The following is a 23,514-nucleotide window of genomic DNA, read 5'->3' as shown; positions in this document are numbered from 1 at the left end:
GTGAACTAGTCTGTAGTTACAGGTACGCAAGCTCGGGGCGCTGGTGCATAAGTGTACAGTTTAAGCGCATCGTGTAACAGGGGCTTCACAATGCACGGGTGACGGTAGGCGGCACTTGTGTGCTCTGTAGCAACCACACAAGAACATCAAGTATACACACAGACCGCCAGGAGGTGCACAGAGAGCTATAGCAAGAGGTCACTGGTCGCACCACAAAACTGTGCCTCCATCCGTTCACGAGTTACTGGGAGGCAACACGTCTCTTCCTAAAGATGGACTTTTTAAGCCAACCCAGGGACCACTGCGGACAGTTACTGTCGATGAGGGCTGCCCGAGTCGTGTGTCGACTGCTTACAGCCTATCACTTACGCTCTCGTCGATATGCGATCAGAGAAGTCAGCATCTCGGAGAGAGGTTAGGCTTCGTTGCAGGCAACAGTTCTTGGAGTATTAGTTTTTCCCGTTTTAGTTCTGGCTCCCGGGAGTTAGTTTGGAGTCTTTACATCAGAACTGTATTTAGATGGAACCGCAGAAGAGATGGAGTTAATTTCTTGCTATCCCTATTGTAACCACCAATTTTTTGCATGGTAATAAAGAAACTGTTTGTAACATCTACTGGGGCTCTCCTCAATTAGTAAAAAAGGTAGATTTTTCAATAATAAATCCTACTCCTATAATACCATTTTCTGCTTCTGTTGATACTATCCTATATTGCACGAGTAGAAACCCATATCTTCCTTCCATTTCACTTCACTGAGCCCCAAGATATATAGTTTTAGCCTTTGGATTTCCTTTTTTAGCTTTTCTTGCTTCCCTGCCACATTCAAACTTGTGACATTTCATGCACCAATTCGAATAATGTTACCATTTTGTCTGTTATTTAATCTTTTCTCATAGTTATCTACCGTTTGGCAGTCCCCTCCCAGAGATCCGAATGGGGGACTAATCCGGAAACTTTTGTCAATGGAGAGGTCATTGTCTTTCTTCAGTTACGAGCTTTATGCCCAGTGGATACAAACAAATTGCCTTTACTATAGTGGTTTTCATTACCTTCTGCATCCCCATGCGGCTGATCAATGCTGATTCATTCCCCTCTTAGGGACAGTTTCCTAACCCAAGGGAAACAGGTTGCCCTGAAACACTGTCGATTCCTGTGTCCCATTTGACAGGGTCGCATTGGCAGAATAAGCATGAACAGATTTGTGTGTGTGTTTTTTTCCTAATTTGGAAGAAGGACTTCGTCTGAAAGCTTAAATATTTCTAGCGTCGTTTTCAATGCTTTTCATAAACTTTAATGGCCAAGATAGCAATATAATCAACTAACAGCTAGATGATAACTGCTTTCAGTTGATTAGCAATCATCCTCAGATAATGCTTACACTGTAATTGGTACATAAATATAACCACCAGAACATCATTATTAAGCATAACTTGTGAATATGTATTTATATTCCCAATTAAATTTTTTATTGCCACTGCTTTCTGAAATAGAACATAAGGATGCACAGCTTAACACCTCTAAAACAAAATACCAGTTATAACATTAACTACACTACCTGATCAAACATATGTTTATGGATAACCTTATGTAATGTGGAACTGACCACTACATCTCACGAGAGGTGGAATCACTGGTACAGAAGCGGGCAGAGAGTATTGTGTTGCCAGTAGGGAAGCAGTAATAATGGAACAGGTCGGTCAGGAGAGCTCAGAGACTTCGAACGTCGACTATTCAACTCTTCTAAACTGCCCAAGTTGATTGTTGGTGATGTGACAGTGAATTGGAAACGTGAAGGAACAACTGCAGATAAACCAAGACCAGGTAGACCTCATTTACTGACAGACAGAGACTTTCGAGCACCGAGGAAAAATTTGCGCGGAGCAGCAGAAGGAACACACCTGAGGAGTTCCAAAGTACTAGAAGCAGTCCAGTTAGGACAAAGACTGTGTGCAGGTAGTTACAGTGGTCAAGCTGCTCCTCGTAAGCCACACATTTATGGAGTCAGTGCTGAGTGGTGATTGAGGTGGAGTAAAGACCGACGCCACTGGCAGTGGGTGACAGGAAAAGAATAATTTGGTATGATGAATTACACTACACCCTAAGGCAATTTGATGGATGGGTTTGGGTTTGAAGAATGCCTGGAGCACATTATCTACCACCATTTGTATTTTCCGTGATTAGGATACGGTCTCCTTATTGCGCTTGAGAAAAGGACGTGAAACGTGTTTTACAGCATTGTGTACTGTGTACAGTTCAGAGGCAGTGAATGTATCAGCATGACAATGCACCTTGTCATAAAAGAGCATCTGTGAGGCAATGGTTCCTGGATAACAACATTCCTGATATTGACTGGCCTATCCAGAGTCCCAACCTAAACCCAACGGAGCACCTTCGAGATGTCTCAGAATGCTTGCTGACTTCACTCCAGACCCCAGTGTCCAACATCACTACCTCCTCTGGTTTTGGCTCTCAAGGAAGAATGGGCAGCCATTTCTCCACAGACATTCAGATAGCTCACTGAATGTCCCTAGCTGAGATGAAGACACCATAAAGGTGAAGAAGGGTGAACACGTCACATATTAATGTCCACTGGTAGGTGAGTGGGTACTGTCATCACAGGTAGTGTACATCGAGTGCTGTATGGAAGTAATCTCCATCTTCAAGTAGCATGCGAAGTAGCAGTGTCAGGGGAGGAGGGGGAAGAGGAACAGTTCCTACACACAGCAGGTCACGGTTCTTTTTTTTTCGACCATCACTGTTCTAAATGACCACGGCAACTGCAACTGAAAAATCATACCAAATGTGAAACTCATTCTCAAACATGGTTTCCGTGATAAATAATCTCACAGGTGTGGACACTTGTCACAAAATTTTTGTTGCATGTGGACTAAACCATGGAGGGCAGAAGTCAGGTCTGATTCAATGGTGTCAATTTGTTTAAGAGTTGAAGAACAAACATCTGTGAACACAGAAGCGGCATTATGTCTGACATCAGCAACAAACTGCTGCACGAAACTGATGAAAAAATTTTGCATTCCAAAATATCTTAACTGATGAAAAACTCTATAGAGATTTATTTGAGTGTTTTGAAAGAGACTGTGACAAGAGATTAGGTTTACCCCAAGTTCTGCTGTCACTGGGTACTAAAACATCTTCCTGAGAGCAACAAAACTAAGCAGATGACTGTTCTCTGGACTTTGTCTTTCGTTATGTTTTGGAAGAAAAAGACCTACTAAAATAAATTATGGCTGGTGACAAGATGGATTTTCTATGCTAACACAGAGCTAAAACTGCAGTCAATGGTGTGGAACTCTTACTGCTAAATCAAACAAAGCAAAATTGCATAATAAGTACTATCAGCCATAAAGTTTGGTTGTTATTTTTTCGGATGCTGAAGGAATCTTGGTTTGAATTTTGTATAATGTGAAAGGACACTTTATGATGAAATCTACAATAAGACATTGAGGGCAGACTATATACATCAGCTGATCTTAGATTAGTGCTGAAAATTCGTTCTATTCAAACTGAACTCTGAAATCTGTGTAGCATAAACAGCAGTCTCACATTATATCGCCATGAACTCTGACAACTTTGACTGGTGAAATTTCGTAATTCAGGTCCTATATCTCTAGGGGTAGTGTCTTTGATTCATAATCAAAATGTCTTCGGTCCCGGGTTCGATCCCCACCACTCCCTAAAATTTTGATAAATAATCAGCATTGGCGGCCGAATACTTCCGGCATAAGAAATCAGCCTCATTCTGCCAACGGCCTTGTCAAAGAGAGCGGAGGAGCAGTTAGAGGTTCAGGGCACTCTCTTGTCCTAGGGGTGGGAAATTGCCCCTAAAGGCGGAAGAATCAGCAATGATCAACGGCATGAGGATGCAGAAGGCAATGGAAACCACTGCATTAAAGACACGTAATGTTTATCCACAGGACATGCGGCCTGTAATTGAAGATTGAATAATCAACGAAAGGATAACGTTCTACGAGTCGGGGCGTGGAATGTCAGAAGCTTGAACGTGGTAGGGAAACTAGAAAATCTGAAAAGGGAAATGCAAAGGCTCAATCTAGATATAGTAGGGGTCAGTGAAATGAAGTGGAAGGAAGACAAGGATTTCTGGTCAGATGAGTATCGGGTAATATCAACAGCAGCAGAAAATGGTATAACAGGTGTAGGATTCGTTATGAATAGGAAGGTAGGGCAGAGGGTGTGTTACTGTGAACAGTTCAGTGACCGGGTTGTTCTAATCAGAATCGACAGCGGACCAACACCGACAACGATAGTTCAGGTATACATGCCGACGTCGCAAGCTGAAGATGAACAGATAGAGAAAGTGTATGAGGATATTGAAAGGGTAACGCAGTATGTAAAGGGGGACGAAAATCTAATAGTCATGGGCGACTGGAATGCAGTTGTAGGGGAAGGAGTAGAAGAAAAGGTTACAGGAGAATATGGGCTTGGGACAAGGAATGAAAGAGGAGAAAGACTAATTGAGTTCTGCAACAAGTTTCAGCTAGTAATAGCGAATACCCTGTTCAAGAATCACAAGAGGAGGAGGTATACTTGGAAAAGGCCGGGAGATACGGGAAGATTTCAATTACATTACATCATGGTCAGACAGAGATTCCGAAATCAGATACTGGACTGTAAGGTGTACCCAGGAGCAGATATAGACTCAGATCACAGTATAGTAGTGATGAAGAGTAGGGTGAAGTTCAAGACATTAGTCAGGAAGAATCAATACGCAAAGAAGTGGGATACGGAAGTACTAAGAAATGACGAGATACGTTTGAAGTTCTCTAACGCTATAGGTACAGCAATAAGGAATAGCGCAGTAGGCAGTACAGTTGAAGAGGAATGGACATCTCTAAAAAGGGCCATCACAGAAGTTGGGGAGGAAAACATAGGTACAAAGAAGGTAGCTGCGAAGAAACCATGGGTAACAGAAGAAATACTTCAGTTGATTGATGAAAGGAGGAAGTACAAACATGTTCCGGGAAAATCAGGAATACATAAATACAAGTCGCTGAGGAATGAAATAAATAGGAAGTGCAGGGAAGTTAAGACGAAATGGCTGCAGGAAAAATGTGAAGACATCGAAAAAGATATGATTGTCGGAAGGACAGACTCAGCATACAGGAAAGTCAGAACAACCTTTGGTGACATTAAAAGCAACGGTGGTAACATTAAGAGTGCAACGGGAATTCCACTGTTAAATGCAGAGGAGAGAGCAGATAGGTGGAAAGAATACATTGAAAGCCTCTATGAGGGTGAAGATTTGTCTGATGTGATAGAAGAAGAAACAGGAGTCGATTTAGAAGAGATACGGGATCCAGTATTAGAATCGGAATTTAAAAGAGCTTTGGAGGACTTACGGTCAAATAAGGCAGAAGGGATAGATAACATTCCATCAGAATTTCTAAAATCATTGGGGGAAGTGGCAACAAAACGACTATTCACATTGGTGTGTAGAATATATGAGTCTGGCGACATACCATCTGACTTTCGGAAAAGCATCATCCACACAATTCTGAAGACGGCAAGAGCTGACAAGTGCGAGAATTATCGCACAATCAGCTTAACAGCTCATGCATCGAAGCTGCTTACAAGAATAATACACAGAAGAATGGAAAAGAAAATTGAGAATGCGCTAAGTGACGATCAGTTTGGCTTTAGGAAAAGTAAAGGGACGAGAGAGGCAATTCTGACGTTACGGCTAATAATGAAAGCAAGGCTAAAGAAAAATCAAGACACTTTCATAGGATTTGTCGACCTGGAAAAAGCATTCAACAATATAAAATGGTGCAAGCTGTTCGAGATTCTGAAAAAAGTAGGGGTAAGCTATAGGGAGAGATGGGGCATATACAATATGTACAACAACCAAGAGGGAATAATAAGAGTGGGCGATCAAGAACGAAGTGCTCGTATTAAGAAGGGTGTAAGACAAGGCTGTAGCCTTTCACCCCTACTCTTCAATCTGTACATCGAGAAAGCAATGATGGAAATAAAAGAAAGGTTCAGGAGTGGAATTCAAATACAAGGTGAAAGGATATCAATGATACGATTCACTGATGACATTGCTATCCTGAGTGAAAGTGAAGAAGATTTAAATGATCTGCTGAACGGAATGAACAGTCTAATGAGTACACAGTATGGTTTGAGAGTAAATCGGAGAAAGACGAAGGTAATGAGAAGTAGTAGAAATGAGAACAGCGAGAAACTTAACATCAGGATTGATGGTCACGGAGTCAATGAAGTTAAGGATTTCTGCTGCCTAGGCAGTAAAATAACCAATGACGGACGGAGCAAGGAGGACATCAAAAGCAGACTCGCTATGGCAAAAAGGCATTTCTGGCCAAGATAAGTCTACTAATATCAAATACCGGCCTTAATTTGAGGAAGAAATTTCTGAGGATGTACGTCTGGAGTACAGCATTGTATGGTAGTGAAACATGGACTGTGGGAAAACCAGAACAGAAGAGAATCGAAGCATTTGAGATGTGGTGCTATAGACGAATGTTGAAAATTAGGTGGACTGTAAGGTAAGGAATGAGGAGGTTCTATGCAGTTTCGGAGAGGAAAGGAATATGTGGAAAACACTGATAAGGAAAAGGGACAGGATGATAGGACATCTGCTAAGACATGAGGGAATGACTTCCATGGTACTAGAGGGAGCTGTAGAGGGCAAAAACTGTAGAGGAAGACAGAGATTGGAATACGTCAAGCAAATAATTGAGGACGTAGGTTGCAAGTGCTACTCTGAGATGAAGAGGTTAGCACAGGAAAGGAATTCGTGGCGAGCCGCATCAAACCAGTCAGTAGACTGATGTCAAAAAAATCTCCCATGGGGAGATGCTTGATAAGAAATAAGAAGACACAGGTAAACAAAAAGGAGGGTTTATTATGACCACAGTAGAGACATTTAATCACAACAAAGGAAAGCTCTCCTCAATAAAAAATAATACAACTTTTCACACACTAACAGGCATATGCTTGAAACACAGTGAATAGAAGTATTGGGACATGAAGACTATACTATAATCCTTAACAACAGAGGTTACGTGTTCGGTAGAATTGGCCGGCATTTATATCTCAGTATATCACTGGAAAGTCATCGGCCCTCCTGCTGTAGCTTCCAACCGGGCTCTTACTGATGGGCCGTTAGGAGCCGATACACGAATTGGCCCCAAGTTCTGGTGGAGCGAACTGCCCGTGTTGACGTGCACCGCCCTATATAGCTGCGGTATGAAGTAATTCGTGCTGATCTAGTTCCACACACGTAACATGGCAGAAGAAATAGGTCCCTGGCACAGAGGAGCTCTGGTCTGCTTATCCTGCCATCTGCACTCTCACTGTGATCGATGCAGTCTGGTGAGGCAACTTCTTGTACATATGCAAACTTGTGATGTTTCAGTGTCTGTGAGGAGTTTCTGATCCCTTTAGGTGAACGGCAGATACATGGCATTGAGTCTAATTCAAATATAATTTTAAGTTCATAACCTACTGACATTACAAAACACCAGATTTGGTTTTGTACAAATACATGCTAAAATGGATAAATAATAAAGAAGATACTGATAACATAAACAAAATGCAAGTAAATATGTGAAAATGCCCCTCCCACAACACTGAAGTTTAAAATAATCCTTTTTGATCTGTTGAATTACATCAAGTAACATACCAGCAATGTAAGTAACGAGAGCAGATAATAACTGACCTAATAACATTTTGTAGAAATGACTTAATGTTGTCAGTTTACACACATATTATAAAAAATTAGTGGCAGAGTAAGAAAGGCAAATCAAAATTATTTGCAATAAACAGCCAGCAGCTAATAAGGATTGAACATCTCTTACAAAATGCACTCTAGGTTCTCATAGCAGTAATACGTAATTCATATTTAGCATGCGTGTTGACGAACAGAAATAGTAAGCATATGTGAATTACAAAAATGATAATTATCAGTCATCTGTTAAGTAGAAAAGGTTTCAGTGGCTTAGTGGTTGTGTGCTGAAGTACGGTGCTAAAGGTCAGTACCTTGATCCCAGGTCAATGCTCGAATTTATTTTCACTTATCATCCCTATCAGCTCTCACAATATTTGTTGATGTGCAAAATACCAAGTTTCATCATGGTTTGGAGTCCACATTACTGTAGATCCTCATTTATCAGGATTGGGGGCTGTTCCAATGTCTGAGGAAAGTACGGATATACCACCCCCCAAAAGGACAATGTTCAGTTCCTCAATGGTGGCCAAACAAATCTGTGTGGTGACAGGTCTAACTAAATAGACAGTGCAAATGTATACTTCTACAGCTCTCTGCGTCTACAGATTTTTTAACATTGAATAACAATGGCTTTAAAACTTGCAAACTATTGCAACTTTCATCCCACAGAAAGTTACCTAAATCCATGGTCAACATTCTGCATTATATATGTTTTAATGATTTTCAGCAAACACCTGAAAACCTGTCATCTACAGTTTGTATTTGTAATTCAAATCAGGCTTACCATTTGACAGCCAACAGCAGGTAACTGAGATTTATCAACTGCTGAATGACATATTCTCTCTGGTTTTGGTTATGCAGATAATTATAACACCAGGATATTCTGAAATCACACTTCTGAATCTGCCAAGTGCTGTTTTTCCAACATTCTGAGCTGTCACGGTAAACAGCATCCTATGTTCAGAAGTATCAAGTGCTGAGAATTATGTTGTTTCTTTTCAGTTACTTTACACGTATCGGAGAACTTCATATGGACAGCTAAGTATTTCAATGTTTCTTGGTAGTGGATAAGTTTCTTGAAGATGTGCGACACATTTCTTTTGCTTATTTCACTCCATCTTTACAGTACAAAACCTCCAATTATAAATCCTGTGTATCTACAATATCGATTAATACCTTCAGCAAAAGTACGAGAATAGTGTCGAAGCCAATTTAGATACGATGCCAAAAGTGTCGCATGCTAATTCAAATAGACACGAAACCTTGCTCAGTCGATGCAAGTTTAGTGTTATACAACATAATGAGCTTGTGAACTGGGCTCTTTTTCTGAACTAAGATCAAAATTTATCTCCAGTCAGTGGAATTTAAACAATTGGCCCCACAGAAACAGAGAAGATCCATTCAAAACAAGCAAAATGATCTTTTGACTATGACAGTCATGCTTTTACACAACAATGAAGCACCACACACTGGCCAGGAAACAAAAGAGTTGTAACATCAATTCAGTTTAAACAAGACCTGATTTTAACACCCACTCAACAATGCAGACTTTGTTCCAAGCAAAATCTATTAAATACTTTAACTCAGATGAATAACTTGAAGAAACTGATGCAGGGAGGCTGCAATCTCTGGTAGCACAATTTAATGCAGAGCGAATTTGTCATCTTGTTACAATGTATGATAAATGGTTAAATCTGAATGGTGACTATGCACAGAAGTATACAAAGCAGTGGTTTTCAGATTTTTCCAGTAAATTTTGATCAGCAGTTCGAATATTTTACTTTTAGTCCAACAGAGGTTACTTTCTGGAAAGATCTTGTATTGTTATATTGTCAAGGTCAGGTGTTGTGCCCGAGTCTCAAGGAACACCTGACGAAGACGTCGAGTCACAGTGTTGAAATATCGTGTTGGGAAGACAGACAACTGGCAGAACATCCAATCTCAAAGAGATGACAACTAATTGCTGGGAAAGTCGAAGACATTACAGTTCTCATATTTATAATACAACTGCAAAAAATTATAACCTGTTTACAAAAGAAATTTTACAAAACTAGTTACACCAGTGCATTCAAAATTAGCAAGTAATAAACTACTAACCATGAAAAACATGTATAGACGAAAGCTGGTATTACACAAAACACCTAGTGTATACAAGTCAGGTGTACACAGCCTGCCACCTAGTGGCAGAACAAGTGCAGTTATGATTTTAGGAGACAGCTTATCTGAAATGGAGAAACGGGAATCATTCTATTCTGCCGTGGGTCTGTGTGTGCACAGTAGAGGTGCTGTTCATGCAGGTATGCAGAGCACAGCATTTCAAGAGGGCTTTCTGCTCGTTATTGTTTTCACCAGCGGTCAGCAGATGAGATATACGGAGTACGTGGGCTGCTGAGGACACTTTTGGCAAGTGCATGAGATTTTCTGCACATTTTTCAGTGAGTAACTTTTGATAAATACAGTAGTAAAACAAATGAAAATTCTCTGTTTTGTAGTACTGTTGTGAAAAGCTGTGTATCTAATGGTAGCTTGTTACTATAAGATATGGGAATGCTAACTTATTCTCACATTCACAATAAATATTGTTCAATATTTGATTATGAACGTTCATTTTACAAGCGTAGAAAGGCAAAGCAAAGAGACTAGAGAACAACTGCATATAACAACAGTAACTATAGCAACAACAGCAAAAATGCTTATTATTATGCATCATCATTACGTTCATATCGTGGTGAAGTGTACTGTGGTGCCACCAGATCAGCACCCACCCCCTTCTTCTACTTTTGAAACTGGGTACTCCTGGCATGTGAGGGAACACGCAGTTAATGTGTCTGCTAGTCCTTGAGAAAACAGCTGGTGCAAGTGAAGACTGCTCCCAGTCTGAGGTGTCTTCTAGGGGTGCTAAAGGCTCAGCCTCCTCATTGGACTGCCATGCTGTGGTACTCAAATGGGATGTACTCTCCATCTGTATAAGCAAGCAGGCTTGAGTCATACTATTCATACCGTCTCCTGTCTACAATATTTTTCAATCATGGTAGCATGGCTCCCAGCGTGACGACTCTGTGTGGTTCTGAATACGGCAAAAGAAGGGGAGGCTGCACAGTATCAAATCTGAGCCACACGTGTTGCTTTTGTTAAGTCTTCATGTACAAACACCTGCAGGTCTCCATGTCTGATTCGAATGGTGTGCTGAATCGACCTCACTGTGAGACTGAGTTGCTGTTCAAAGAAGTGCATAGCTCCAAAACAGCAGCTTGTGCATGTGCCTGCAAGACCAATTGTCTTGGAACCCCAAACTGTTTGCCGTAGACCATTTCTGCTGGTGATTGTTGAATGTCCTTCTCCACTGACATCCTCAACCCGAGTGGAACCAGTGGTAATGCTTCTGACCATGATGATGAACTGCACATTACGGCCATTCTGAGTGGTGGAATTACTTTACCATTCTATTGCTTTCTGGATGGTAGCTTGAAGTGCGCAGGTGGTTGTAGCCACACAGTGGGAGAAGTTCATTGAAATGTTGGCTTACAAATTGTTTCCTGCGATCTTTAATTATGTCTTGTGGTACACCAAACCTGGAGAACCAAGAGTGCAGCAACACGTTTGTGACCGATTCGGTGCTCATATCGGTATCGTGATGATCTCTGGCCACCTAGTGAAATGACAGATGTTGTTGTTGTTGTTGTTGTTGTCGTGGTCTTCAGTCCTGAGACTGGTTTGATACAGCTCTCCATGCTACTCTATCCTGTGCAAGCTTCATCTCCCAGTACCTACTGCAGCCTACGTCCTTCTGAATCTGCTAATCATACAGTAAAGCTGCATGCCCTCGGGAAAAATTATTGCTTTCAGCCATTCGCAGTACCACAACAGCAAGGCCGTTTTGGTTAGTGTTACAGGGCCAGATCAGTCAATCATCCAGAGTGTTCCCCTGCAACTACTGAAAAGGCTGCTGTCCCTCTTCAGGAACCACACGTTTGTCTGGCCTCTCAACAGATACCCCTCCATTGTGGTTGCACCTACGGTACGGCTATCTGTATCGTTGAGGCACGCAAGCCTCCCCACCAACGGCAAAGTCCATGGTTCATAGGGGGAAGATGATCATTACTAAATAGCTTTGTCCAGCAGAGTACGGTAGTGGCCCTATGATGTCCACATCTAGGGGTGAAATCCTGGCACATGGCGCTGGGAAATGTGCAACAGATGTGAAAACATGCCTCCTGATCTTACGAGGGTCATTCCAAAAGAAATGCACACTATTTTGTTTTAAATCCATCTTTTATTCTACATATTTGAAAGTTTTACAGTGTTTAGATACATTCTTTAGGAATAATATTTTCATTTCCCCACATAATTTGCATCCCTCTCAACTGACTTCCGCCATCTTGGAACCAGCGCCTGCAAACCCACACGGTAAAATTCTAGACCAACCTGTTGGAGCCACTGTTTGGCAGCATGCACAAGGGAGTCATCATCTTCAAACCTTGTTCCACGGAGAGAGTCTTTCAGTTTCCCAAAGAGATGATAGTCACATGGAGCCAGGTCAGGACTGTAAGGCGGGTGTTTCAGTGTTGTACATCTGAGTTTTGTGATGGCTTCTATGGTTTTTTGACTGACATGTGGCCATGCATTGTCATGCAACAGCAAAACATCCTGCTTTTGCCAATGTGGTCGAACACGACTCAGTCGGGCTCGAAGTTTCTTCAGTGTCGTCACATAGGCATCAGAATTTATGGTGGTTCCACTTGGCACAATGTACACAAGCAAGAGTCCTTTGGAATTGAAAAACACCGTAGCCATAACTTTTCCAGCAGAAGGTGTAGTTTTGAATTTTTTTTTCCTTGGGTAAATTTGCATGATGCCACTCTACTGATTGCCTCTTCGTGTCTGGTGAAAAATGATGGAGCCATGTTTCATCACCTGTCACAATTCTTCCAAGAAATTAATTTCCACCATTCTCATACTGTTACAAAAGTTCGCTGCATACCGTTTTTCTTGTTTCTTTGTGAGCCACTGTCAACATTCTGGGAACCCACTTGGCACAAACCTTTTTTAACGCCAACACTTTCAGTATTCTGCAAACATTCCTTCCCCTATCCCAAAGTAGCATGACAAGTCGTTCACTGTGATGTGTCTGTCAGCAGTCACCAATTCGTTAACTCTCTGCACATTGTCTGGAGTGTGTGCAGTACGAGGCTTGCCACTGCGAGGACAATCCTCAATATTGCTGTGCCTGCTTTCATCACGTAACCTGCTCGCCCACCGACTAACTGTACTGTGATCGACAGCAGCATTTCTGTACACCTTTTTCAACCTCTTGTGGATGTTTCCTACTGTTTTATTTTCACAGCACAGGAATTCTATGACAGCTCGTTGCTTCTGACGAACGTCAAGTGTAGCAGCCATCTTGAAGACATGTTGTGACGGCGCCACTCACGGGAACAGGTTGAACTAAGTTTGAAAACAAACGGGAAGGATGTATCTACACACTGTAAAACTTTCACACATGCCAAATGGAAACTGTATTTTTACAAAAATAGTGTGCATTTCTTTTGGAGTGCCCCTCGTATTATGCTGGCACACCATACGCGTACGTGCCCACATGTGACAATCTTTATGGACTTCTGCCGACATGACTTAGCAGAGACTAACTTAGTAGCTGTCACCTGGACTCCTGGACGTGCCGAGTTATGCAGTGTGTTGAAAAATTCCCAACGGTACTGTTGCGATATGTAGGGTCACTGCTTTCCTCTTGCTATGTCACACCAAATACCATCCAGCACATCCTGGGCTGCCACACACTTGAGCTGCAATGCTATTCACTGCTGTTGTATAAGACTGTGCAAAAAACAAATCCTCCCATTGTTTTAACACTAACTCTACCCAACACATAGAGTTTACGCTGGCACAGTTTTGAAACAGGCAATCTGCAACCAGGTTGTCTTTTCCTGTTATGTCGTGCACATTACTCGAGAGCTGTGCAATGTACTCAACCTGCCTGCATTGACATAGTGAGTTGAGATCATTGTTGTGCTGAAAACTGGCTACCAGCAGCTTGTGATCAGTAAAAACTGCAAAACGTCTCCCTTTGGTGGATCTCCAAAAATGTTTAACTGCAAAATAAATAGTAAGTCTTACGGTCAACTACACTCCATTTTTTTGTCGTCGGGTCAGTTTTTTAGTAAAAACAAAGCAAGTGTCTGCCAGTTGCTGTTTACTTTCTGTTACAATGCCACTCCAATTGTTGTTTGGCCTGCATCTATCATAAGTGTCAGGGGGGCATTCAATGTTAGGAGTTCCAGCAAGGTGGCCTGTGCTACATGTTTCTTGAGGTCCTGGAAAGTTTGGGTTATTGCAGGGTTGAGTGCAATAATTTGCTGAGATGCCAAAACCACTGTGATTAACAGCACCACTGTTCCGATGAGTCTTGTTGCATGGCAGTCTTCCTCTTTTTCAAACTGTGACCCTTATAGTTGCTGTCAGTGTATGGCTATCCATACTTTTAGTTCAGCTCATCTGAAGTGTTCTACTGGTATTTGTGTGCATTAGGAATAGTGATGTCAGCTTCCACTTCCTCGCCGGTTCCAGCATCCTTGTCTTGGCTGTTGCTGAGTTTTGCTCATGCTGAAACCTCACTTAAACTGTTTAAAATGGCGTTTGCCTTCTTTGTTAACTCTCGCTATGGCACATGTGCAAGGATGGCGTCGATGGTGGCTGAAGCCACAATATGTGTAAAGACTGTGTAGGTAGAAGTTCTGGGCTTACTAATGTATGTAAAGTTCTGAGTACTTGCCCATGTTTTCATATGCAAAAATCTTTTTTAACTGCCATTCTGGTGACAGTGTGTCATGCAGTACGAGGGCTTCCTTTAGTGCACTGTAACTTGGTTGTGACAATATTTCTTCAGTTTCCTCATCACTCCTAAATCTAGATGCGGAACCACAATATAAAATCTATCTGTGTTACCAAACACGCTGTTGAAATATGCATTTGACTGGTCAAAAACAAACAGAAGTTGCGTCAACCAAGAAAGCGGGAAGCTTAACATTTCCATGTTGAACATACATACTCCCTTCTTGAATATTTTGCAACAAATTAAGAGTCATGGATGGTGATCAAGGGTCAAGTGGTAAGCCTTATTTTGTTCCGATTTCTGTTTCTGGTGCTTCCATCAATGGATCCACTGTTTTTGATGATACATTTCCTTGTTATCCTTTGCTTCTTTTCATTTTTCAGGTTTACCACTATGAGACTGCTAATTTATTCTTACTTTCACAATAAATATCATTCAGTATTCGATAACGAACTTTATTGTACAAGCATAGAAATGCAGAGAAAAGAAACTAAAGAACTGTAAATAACAACAGTAACCAAGCCAACAACAGCAAAGGTGCTTATATTATTTGCAATGGTTTGATTCATTTATTGCGGCAAAGTGTACTGTGGTGTTGCCGTATGGAAAAGGAAAGGGACAAAGAAAGTGCAAGTGTGCTCACTGAGGCATACAGCAAGGAAAGACCCTAGATACACTGTACCATAATAAGGTACGTCTACAAAAGTTTAATTCTGAGTCTGTGTGTTTTACATAAATGTGCATATAATTTTACTTCTGACGTGAATAGGTATCATCTTAATTTGTAAAAGCATCTCATGTGTATGATTTGATTGCATCTTTTGTATTACTTCAGCATGCCATTAAATATAACGCTGACAGAATAGTCACAAGATTCAGAGCAATTGTGTCAGCCATAACCAGTGAGAACTGTTCTTTGCAGGCACACTACTGCACTTTTTCTGAAAAAGGGAGAGATTGGTGGCATAGGCACAATGAAAGTGCATAAACTGAGTGTGAGGTGCTTTCCTCATTACCATGTCATGTGCACAAATACTGTCATATAAACTGATAGCAGCTTGTCACAAACAAGACAATCCATTCTTATGAAGTTCTTAAATTCATCTGAGCTTCAGGCCTCAACTTCTTCATTAACAGGGTGTAATGTGCAATAGGCCGTTTGGACCACGTATATTCTCAAATTTACGATCTTATCCTTTTTTCGATCTTATTTGAAATGTTTTAAACTCTGACTGTATAACATGTCATGCTAACACAATTAATCCCTGTGATAAAAAAACAAATTTCATAAAATTACTGTACTACAAAAAGATAAATTTTTGTTTATGAAAATTTGTGTTGTCATAATTTTTCTATTGTGCTGTTGAGTCAATTCCATTTTCTGTAAATTATTTTTGATTTAATATTCTTGGTTTAGATCTTAGTATGACTATACATTTACTGAGGTACTTTGAAATGATGTTAACTGTGAGTTGGTTGTATGTTGTCTGGAGGGAAGGAAGGAGAGGTGTAAAGATTTTTTTGGAGTTGCATACAAATGGAATGTATTTCGCTGAGTAAACATTGTACTTGATGGCAGCAAGGCATCTAGACAATTAGAAATGAAAATTACATATGAATCAGTTTGTCATCTATGTTATTTCAAGAAACATGTCGACCTATAAGGTTTCCAGGTCTACAAGAGAGAATCTGGCTTCCAGACAGAAGAAATTCAAGCAACGGGTCAAAGGAGATCCTCAAAAATCAGATGAGTAATTTTTCTTTAAAACTACCACTAGACTCGGCCAATACTTTTTACTCCACAAACATTTATTACAATTAATGATCATCCAGTTGGTACACAGACCCTTAACCTGACACAGCACATAGAAGATGGTTTTCAGCTATCGGACATGTCATTGGAGTGACCTTTGTCAATCTCTCTTCAGCCTGTGGCACTGTACAACATCAAATCATCCTAAGGAAAATTTACAACCTTACCGTGGGCTTCAGGCTTATGCAAATCGTTGCCACCCTGTTGCAAACTGACATTTCTTTGCAGAATTTCAAGGCAGGCGAAGCAGATGGAGAATACAAAAGAGTGGCCTCCCGCAAGGCAGTGTCTTAGCACCAATGCTGTTTAACATCTACACCAATGACTAACCACTTCCTCTCCACACAAGAAGCTTCCTGTATGCAGACAACCTCACATTGGAAACTGAGGGTATAAATTTTGAGACAGTAGAAGAAAATCTCACAGCTGCTCTGAAGATTCTCTCAGAACATTATGAGGAAACCAAACCCATCAAAAACTAAAACATGTGCTTTTCATCTGAAGAACAGAGAAGCTTCTCGACAGCTGCACGTGAACTGGAATGGAAAGGAGTTGGAACACTGCAGTGCTCCAGTTTACCTTGGTGTTATCCTGGACTGCTCCCTGACCTTCAAGGCACACTGCATCAAGCCAAGGTTTCATTGCGAAATTGTCTACCGCACAAGGTGACTGGTTCTGCATGGGGTGCCCACACCCAGACAGTAAGAATAACTGCACTGGTACTCTGCTACTCCGCTGCCAAATATGCTGCTCCAGTGTGGTACAATTCTGCACGTGCAAAAAAAAGTGGACACCGCCATGAACGAAACCTGCAGGCTGATCACAGGCTGTCTGAAGCCCGCTCCAATACAGAAGCTGTATACACTTGTAGGTATAGCCCCAACCGATAACAGCTGCTAGCAATGAGAGGCAAAAGGTGTGCAATAACCCAGCCCATCCCTTGCACGAACATCAGCCACCATCTCCTTGACTGAAGTCCAGGAAGAACTTTCTACAGTCTTCTGTTCCAACTGACAGAGACCTAAGTATACCCAGGGTTGAACTGTGGAAAAAAAAAGACATCCTGTCCATCCAGAGTGAGACATAATTGGAAAAACTCTGCCACCTGGTCACTAATAAGAAGGATGGTGCACATGGAAGTCCTCGAACAAACTGCACTCCAGCATTGCAAGAACGAAGGACAACTTGAAGACATGGGGCATCGCACAAGGTGGAGACACACTGTGTGAATGTGGAGATGAACAAACTACAAGCCATCTCCTGAAGTGTCGCCTCTGCCCATACTCTTGTACAGGACTGGAACTGGCCTTGGCTTATAGCAATGCAGTCAATGTTGCCAAATACTGGACACAACTAGTGTACATGTGTTTATTATGTAAAAATTGATTTCTTACTCCTGTGCATATTATGTAAATATTGATTTCTTACTCTTTTTCCATGTGTGTTCATTTTATTACATTTATATGTCTTTTAATTACTCATGTATACAAATATGTATATTTTTAAATCAGCACAGTCTGTGTTCTGGCACTTCTGACATGAATAAATAAAATATCATCCAGTTGTACTCTTAACAAAGGAGGTCATTAAAAGGGTATGTGTCCCTGTCGTACCCTCTTCTATCCAACCAGGGTCAAACCTAAGCCCTACTCCTGGCATTACATCATCATTCAGCCCTTCAACTATGGCAGCCACTGTCATGGCAAGTGCTGCATAGATAACTGTGTTCTCCGAATCCAAAATGCTGTGAAATATAAACTAGATACCTATGACCTCCATGTCCAAAATGCTTTGAAATGTAAACCCAATCATTTGCTTTTATCCGAACATCATAATACAAACACTTTAGTCCTTAATTCTGTATAATCATAACTTAATTTCATTCTAGCTGGAAAAGGTAACAATAACTGCTAATAAATACAAACCTAGACCTCTCAGAAGTTTCAATATGAGTAAATAGTAGCTTTTCAAAAATATCGACTTTCACACTCAACATCATAAACAAGTCTGCAGTTCTGAGTGTGTACCCTTGAAGCGCTGGTGCAGACTTACATACGAAAGGTGTGTCATGTAATACTGACTTAAATGAGATAAGAAACGATTTTTTTAGCAATGACATGGCTTAGAATCAGGGCCATTATTCTAAAACACTGCACTACACTGCCTGAACAAGAAGCTGAATACAAAAGCAAGAGGGGGGCTCAAAATTGTAAACAATGATAGAAAAAAAGTACAATACCTTCTTGGTTCAATGCCACAACTTGATGCCTCTACTTCCTTCTGGAGCTCCTGAAAGAATTTAGAAGATAATCAACAACAACAACAACAACAACAACAACAAAAGATCAAATTCTATTGTACAGCACTGAAACTTGGACAAATCACAAAGCTAATGAAATGCTATTCCCTCAGACAGATGAAATAAATTTTTAAGAAATGCCAAAGGATGTCATCTCCTTTATAATGACCCCAACAACATTTGGGAGGAACTGAAAGTAAAGCCAGTTGATCACCCATGTTGGCAGCAAAATGTGAAACTGACAGAAAAAGTCATTTTGCCAGGTGTTAAACATTGCAATAAGTAGAAAGTCAAGTACAGATTCAGAAATGGTTTAAAGCTAATTCACTGTCACTAAACTTTGAAAAGACCCACTATAGGCATTTCAGAACCTGTAACAGATTTCCTTCCAGCACGTGTATAACATATGAAGACATGCACATTAAAGAAGCTGACAGTGTGAAATTTCTGGGATTACAACTTTATAATAAATTTAATTGGGAAGAATTCCTGAAGCGCCTAAACAAGTCTGTATTTGCATTTAAAAACAATCTACATGAAGACCTAAAATCACTTACCTTGGTCCAAAAAGAGGTCCAATATTCAGAAACACACATTTTCAATAAATTGCTAGGAAATATTAAAACTTGGTTTCATATAAAGCACAGTTTAAACAGTGTTTGAAAGACCTTTTGATGTGCAACTACTACTCAACAGATGAATATCTTAATATGGACTGTTAGGGCAGCTTAAGTAAAAAATCTGTTAAATTTCAGTTTTGACAGCGCTTGGGCACAACAGTGAAGATTATGTATTTGGTGTGTTATAAATTTATTAAATGTGTACAACTATGTTTCATTCTGAGAGTGTATTAATTCTGTAAATATTAGCAGTTGCAGTTTATTGTAATGTAGTTCCTATTTTGATAATCTTCTGACAAATGATCAGGAGAGTGAGTATTATATTCAAATGTTTTATGTATTTTAAGATATACTGTCTGACTTGTTCCACGCCCATGAGAATCATCTCATTTTTGGGTTTATGGAACAAAAACTGAATCTAATCTAATTTACGTAGTATCAGTAATATCGGCCATCGCAAAACTGTATGAGGTTAAAGTAAAGCACGATTCCCATTTATTTTGTTGTTATTGATCTGGTGAATCTAATAAAACATGTCCGAGATGTGTATCTGCACTAGTTTTCCAGAACATCCAGAGACGCAAAGACGTAATTTCATAAAAATTTTAATTTATTAACTACTTAGCCATTTTGTTTTTTAAATTCCAGATAACTGCACAAAGTTTTCAACTGAAGTTGTAGAGAATTTAATTTTGGAAAAATGATGGTAGTAATGTTAAATGAAACTGTATGAGAGCATCAGATAATCTGCTTTTATTAATACCATAGCACACGTGAACTCATGCTAAACCAGAAACAACTAAATTCAGTGTTAAGGAAGTTGTACAGTGCACATACAATTTCACAATACATTCACAATAAATGTTCAAAAATGTTGCCAACAATGACATAAACGTTTCTACATTCTTAATGGAAAGCAAACAAATGTAGTTATATAATAATCCTTGTTACTCTGGATGTTGTGGAAAATTACTATTATTAGATTCACCAGACCAATAACAACAAAATAAATGGAAATCATGCTTTACTTTAACCTCGTACAGTTTTGCAATGGTTTCATATTAAATTTCAGGCAAAATCTTTTATTAGCCATAACTCTGTAGGTAAAAATTTGCAGACCCACGTTTATACAAACTTTTTTCTTTAGATTTACTTGTAGAATAACATATAAAAATATTTGCATATCTTTGTGCATCAACCTGTATATACAGTTTCATTTGATTTAAGCACCTATTCCTGGGTTTCAACAGGAATACCAAAGCAGGCTGGGATGTGAATGGGAATTTGAATATAGGAAGCAGGCATGCTAGGACAGTCCATGCTGTTGGGCACAGCCTTTGTGCCAGGGTGGCACAGTAGTTAGAGCATCTGCCTAGTGAGAAGGAGAACAGGGTTTGAATCCCAGACTCGGTACAAATTTTCACATCACTTCATTCTGTATATAAACATCATAGATGTGACTTTGTTTACCAAACAGATTGCAGTGGTAGACAACTGGCAAATTGGAAACAAGCCAAAATCGGAAAGAGGTTGACTGGTAATGTACCGGGCGATCAAAAGTCAGTATAAATTTGAAAACTAAATAAAATCACGGAATAATGTAGATAGAGAGGTACAAATTGACACACATGCTTGGAATGACATGGGGTTTTATCAGAACCAAAAAAATACAAAAGTTCAAAAAATGTCCGACAGATGGCACTTCATCTGATCAAAATAGCAATAATTAGCATAACAAAGTAAGACAAAGCAAAGATGATGTTCTTCACAGGAAATGCTCAATATGTCCACCATCATTCCTCAACAATAGCTGTAGTGAAAGAATAATGTTGTGAACAGCACTGTAAAGCTTGTCCGGAGTTATGGTGAGGCATTGGCATCGGATGTTGTCTTTCAGCATCCCTAGAGATGTCGGTCGATCACGATACAATTGCGACTTCAGGTAACCCCAAAGCCAATAATCGCACGGACTGAGGTCTGGGGACCTGGGAGGCCAAGCATGACGAAAGTGGCGACTGAGCACACGATCATCACCAAACGACGCGCGCAAGAGATCTTTCATGCGTCTAGCAATATGGGGTGGAGCGCCATCCTGCATAAACTTCATACGTTCCAGCAGGTGTTTATCAGCCAGGCTGCGGATGATGCAATTCTGCAACATATCGGCGTACCTCTCACCCATCACGGTAGCAGTTACAAAACCAGAACCACGCATTTCCTCGAAGAAAAAAGGCCCAATAACGATAGATGTGGTAAATCCAACACATACTGTGACTTTCTCATCGTGCAATGGAGTTTCCACGACAGTTATAGGATTTTCGGAAGCCCAAATTCTGCAGTTGTGGGCGTTGACAGACCCTTGGAGCGTGAAATGAGCTTCATCAGTCCACAACACGTTACTCAACCAACTGCCATCTTTTGAAATGCCCACACCGCAAATGCCCTCTGCTTTACTAAATCGCCAGGTAACAATTCATGATGCCAATGGATTTTGTACGGATAGCATCAGAGGGTACACCTAAGTGCCAACCAAACAGTAGTGTGTGGAATGCCGGTGCGACTTGCGACTGCACGAGTGCTTACTTCCCTGTGCATAGACGAACCCGCTACAGTCTCCATTTCTTCCTGAACTGTCTCAGCAGCATTATGCCTTGTGCTCAGTCAGCCACTACAGGGTCTATCGTCTAAACAACCTGTGGCTTCGAACTTTGAAATCATTCTCGCCACAGCTGCATTTGTCAGCGGACCTTTACCCGTTCGAATGCCCTTCCTATGGCGATAGGATCATAACGCTGAACTAGCACATTCCCCATTCTGATAATACAGCTTCACTAAAAGCGCCTTTTCAGGTAACGTCAACACGCTGTGATTGCTGGCACATCTGATTCTCTCTCTCTCATTACAGCTCCTTTTATTATACACGATTATCATGTGCAGTCACTGACGTTTTGCTGTCCGGCGCCATCTGTCAGACATTTTGTGAATTTTTTTTTTTCTCCTAATAAAACCCCATGTCATTCCAAGCATGTGCGTCAATTTTTACCTCTCTATCTACATTATTCCCTGTTTTATTACGTTCTCAAATTTATACGGACTTTTTGATCACCCGGTATATTCTTCCTATCACTGTTCATAGACCGCTGATGTAATTTCTAACCATACGCTTACAAACCATAAAATTCAGCCGTGGGCTAGCGCCCTCGGTGATGACTAAGTTTTGCTGTCAAGCGCTCTAAGGAATGTGACCACGAAGTCATTGCAATTGAGGACTGCCCTTGCTGCAGCCACTGGAATGAATGACCTCGTCGACGGCTCCACTGAACACGGTAGGTGTGCCGGGCAACTTCAACTGGTTTCCGTGTCATTCAGCATGGCGTGTTACACTGCTTGTAGATATTGTCGCAGAAAGTATAAGATCATCATACGTGTGGGATTCAGGGACTTTTCCAGAACTATGTAAGAGTGCTTAGTTCTCTATTCCGTGTCTAATATGTTGCAAGTTCTGGGATTCTGAAGATGGCCTCTGAACTGGCTGAAATTGGTTATCTACGAATAAAAAAAGAAAAAAAAGGACCAGCCACTCTAGGCAGTAAAATGTTCTAATACGATACTAGTCTCTCCAATATAGAAGAGCGCCTCCTGCTTTCAGTGACGATGTCAGAAAACCATATGAAAGAAATTCATTTGCAGTAGCAGAAATCACTTGTCATTTAAATGAAGTGACAGCTGGGGATAAGAAAGTGGTGAACTACATTAAGAGATCTGTCATGTCTATTGGACAATGTACCAGCTTGTTTGGGACCAGCAACATCACCTCAAGGGGCCCAATAAGTGTTACCTAACAATGCATGAAGTAGCTGGTTTTGTGGTTGAAGCGGGGAGACCATACCATGTCAGTAACACCAACTGCACAATTTCTGCAATTAACTGATGATCTGTGGTGACATGATGTGAGTACATCAGACATCATCTCCCATGGCTATAACAGGCTATGCATTACCCTGTAATTGGTGAGGGACCGTATGGCTATGCCAGTCACTGGTGTGACCTCAGTCAGATCGTAGTGTGATCTTTTTCTACTGTGCCATCAAGTGAGTAATTACTAAAGAAGAAAACGTACAGAAATACTGTATTAGAATCTGATTCCGACTAATACTTTCACCATCAAATGTTATGCTCTTGGAATCAGAAGAAGACATGACTCTT

The 23,514-nt window shown here is 40.7% G+C and overlaps 1 protein-coding gene across 9 annotated transcripts in view; it reads right to left on the bottom strand.

The window, feature by feature from the left end:
* The window catches only part of LOC126424754 (zinc finger protein 679-like), a 319,807-nt gene that overhangs the window by 181,229 nt on the left and 115,064 nt on the right, over nucleotides 1-23,514 (bottom strand). For all 9 annotated transcript variants that reach the window (XM_050087489.1, XM_050087490.1, XM_050087485.1 and 6 more), the window contains one exon: nucleotides 18,629-18,678. In XM_050087489.1, the coding sequence (XP_049943446.1) occupies nucleotides 18,629-18,678 (50 nt within the window). The remainder of the gene's footprint in view (nucleotides 1-18,628; nucleotides 18,679-23,514) is intronic.

Source organism: Schistocerca serialis, chromosome 10, assembly GCF_023864345.2.
Source record: "Schistocerca serialis cubense isolate TAMUIC-IGC-003099 chromosome 10, iqSchSeri2.2, whole genome shotgun sequence".
Classification (NCBI taxonomy): Eukaryota; Metazoa; Arthropoda; class Insecta; order Orthoptera; family Acrididae; genus Schistocerca; species Schistocerca serialis.
The sequence above is the reverse complement of the archived record's forward strand: the minus strand, read 5'-3'. Positions and strand labels throughout refer to the sequence as shown.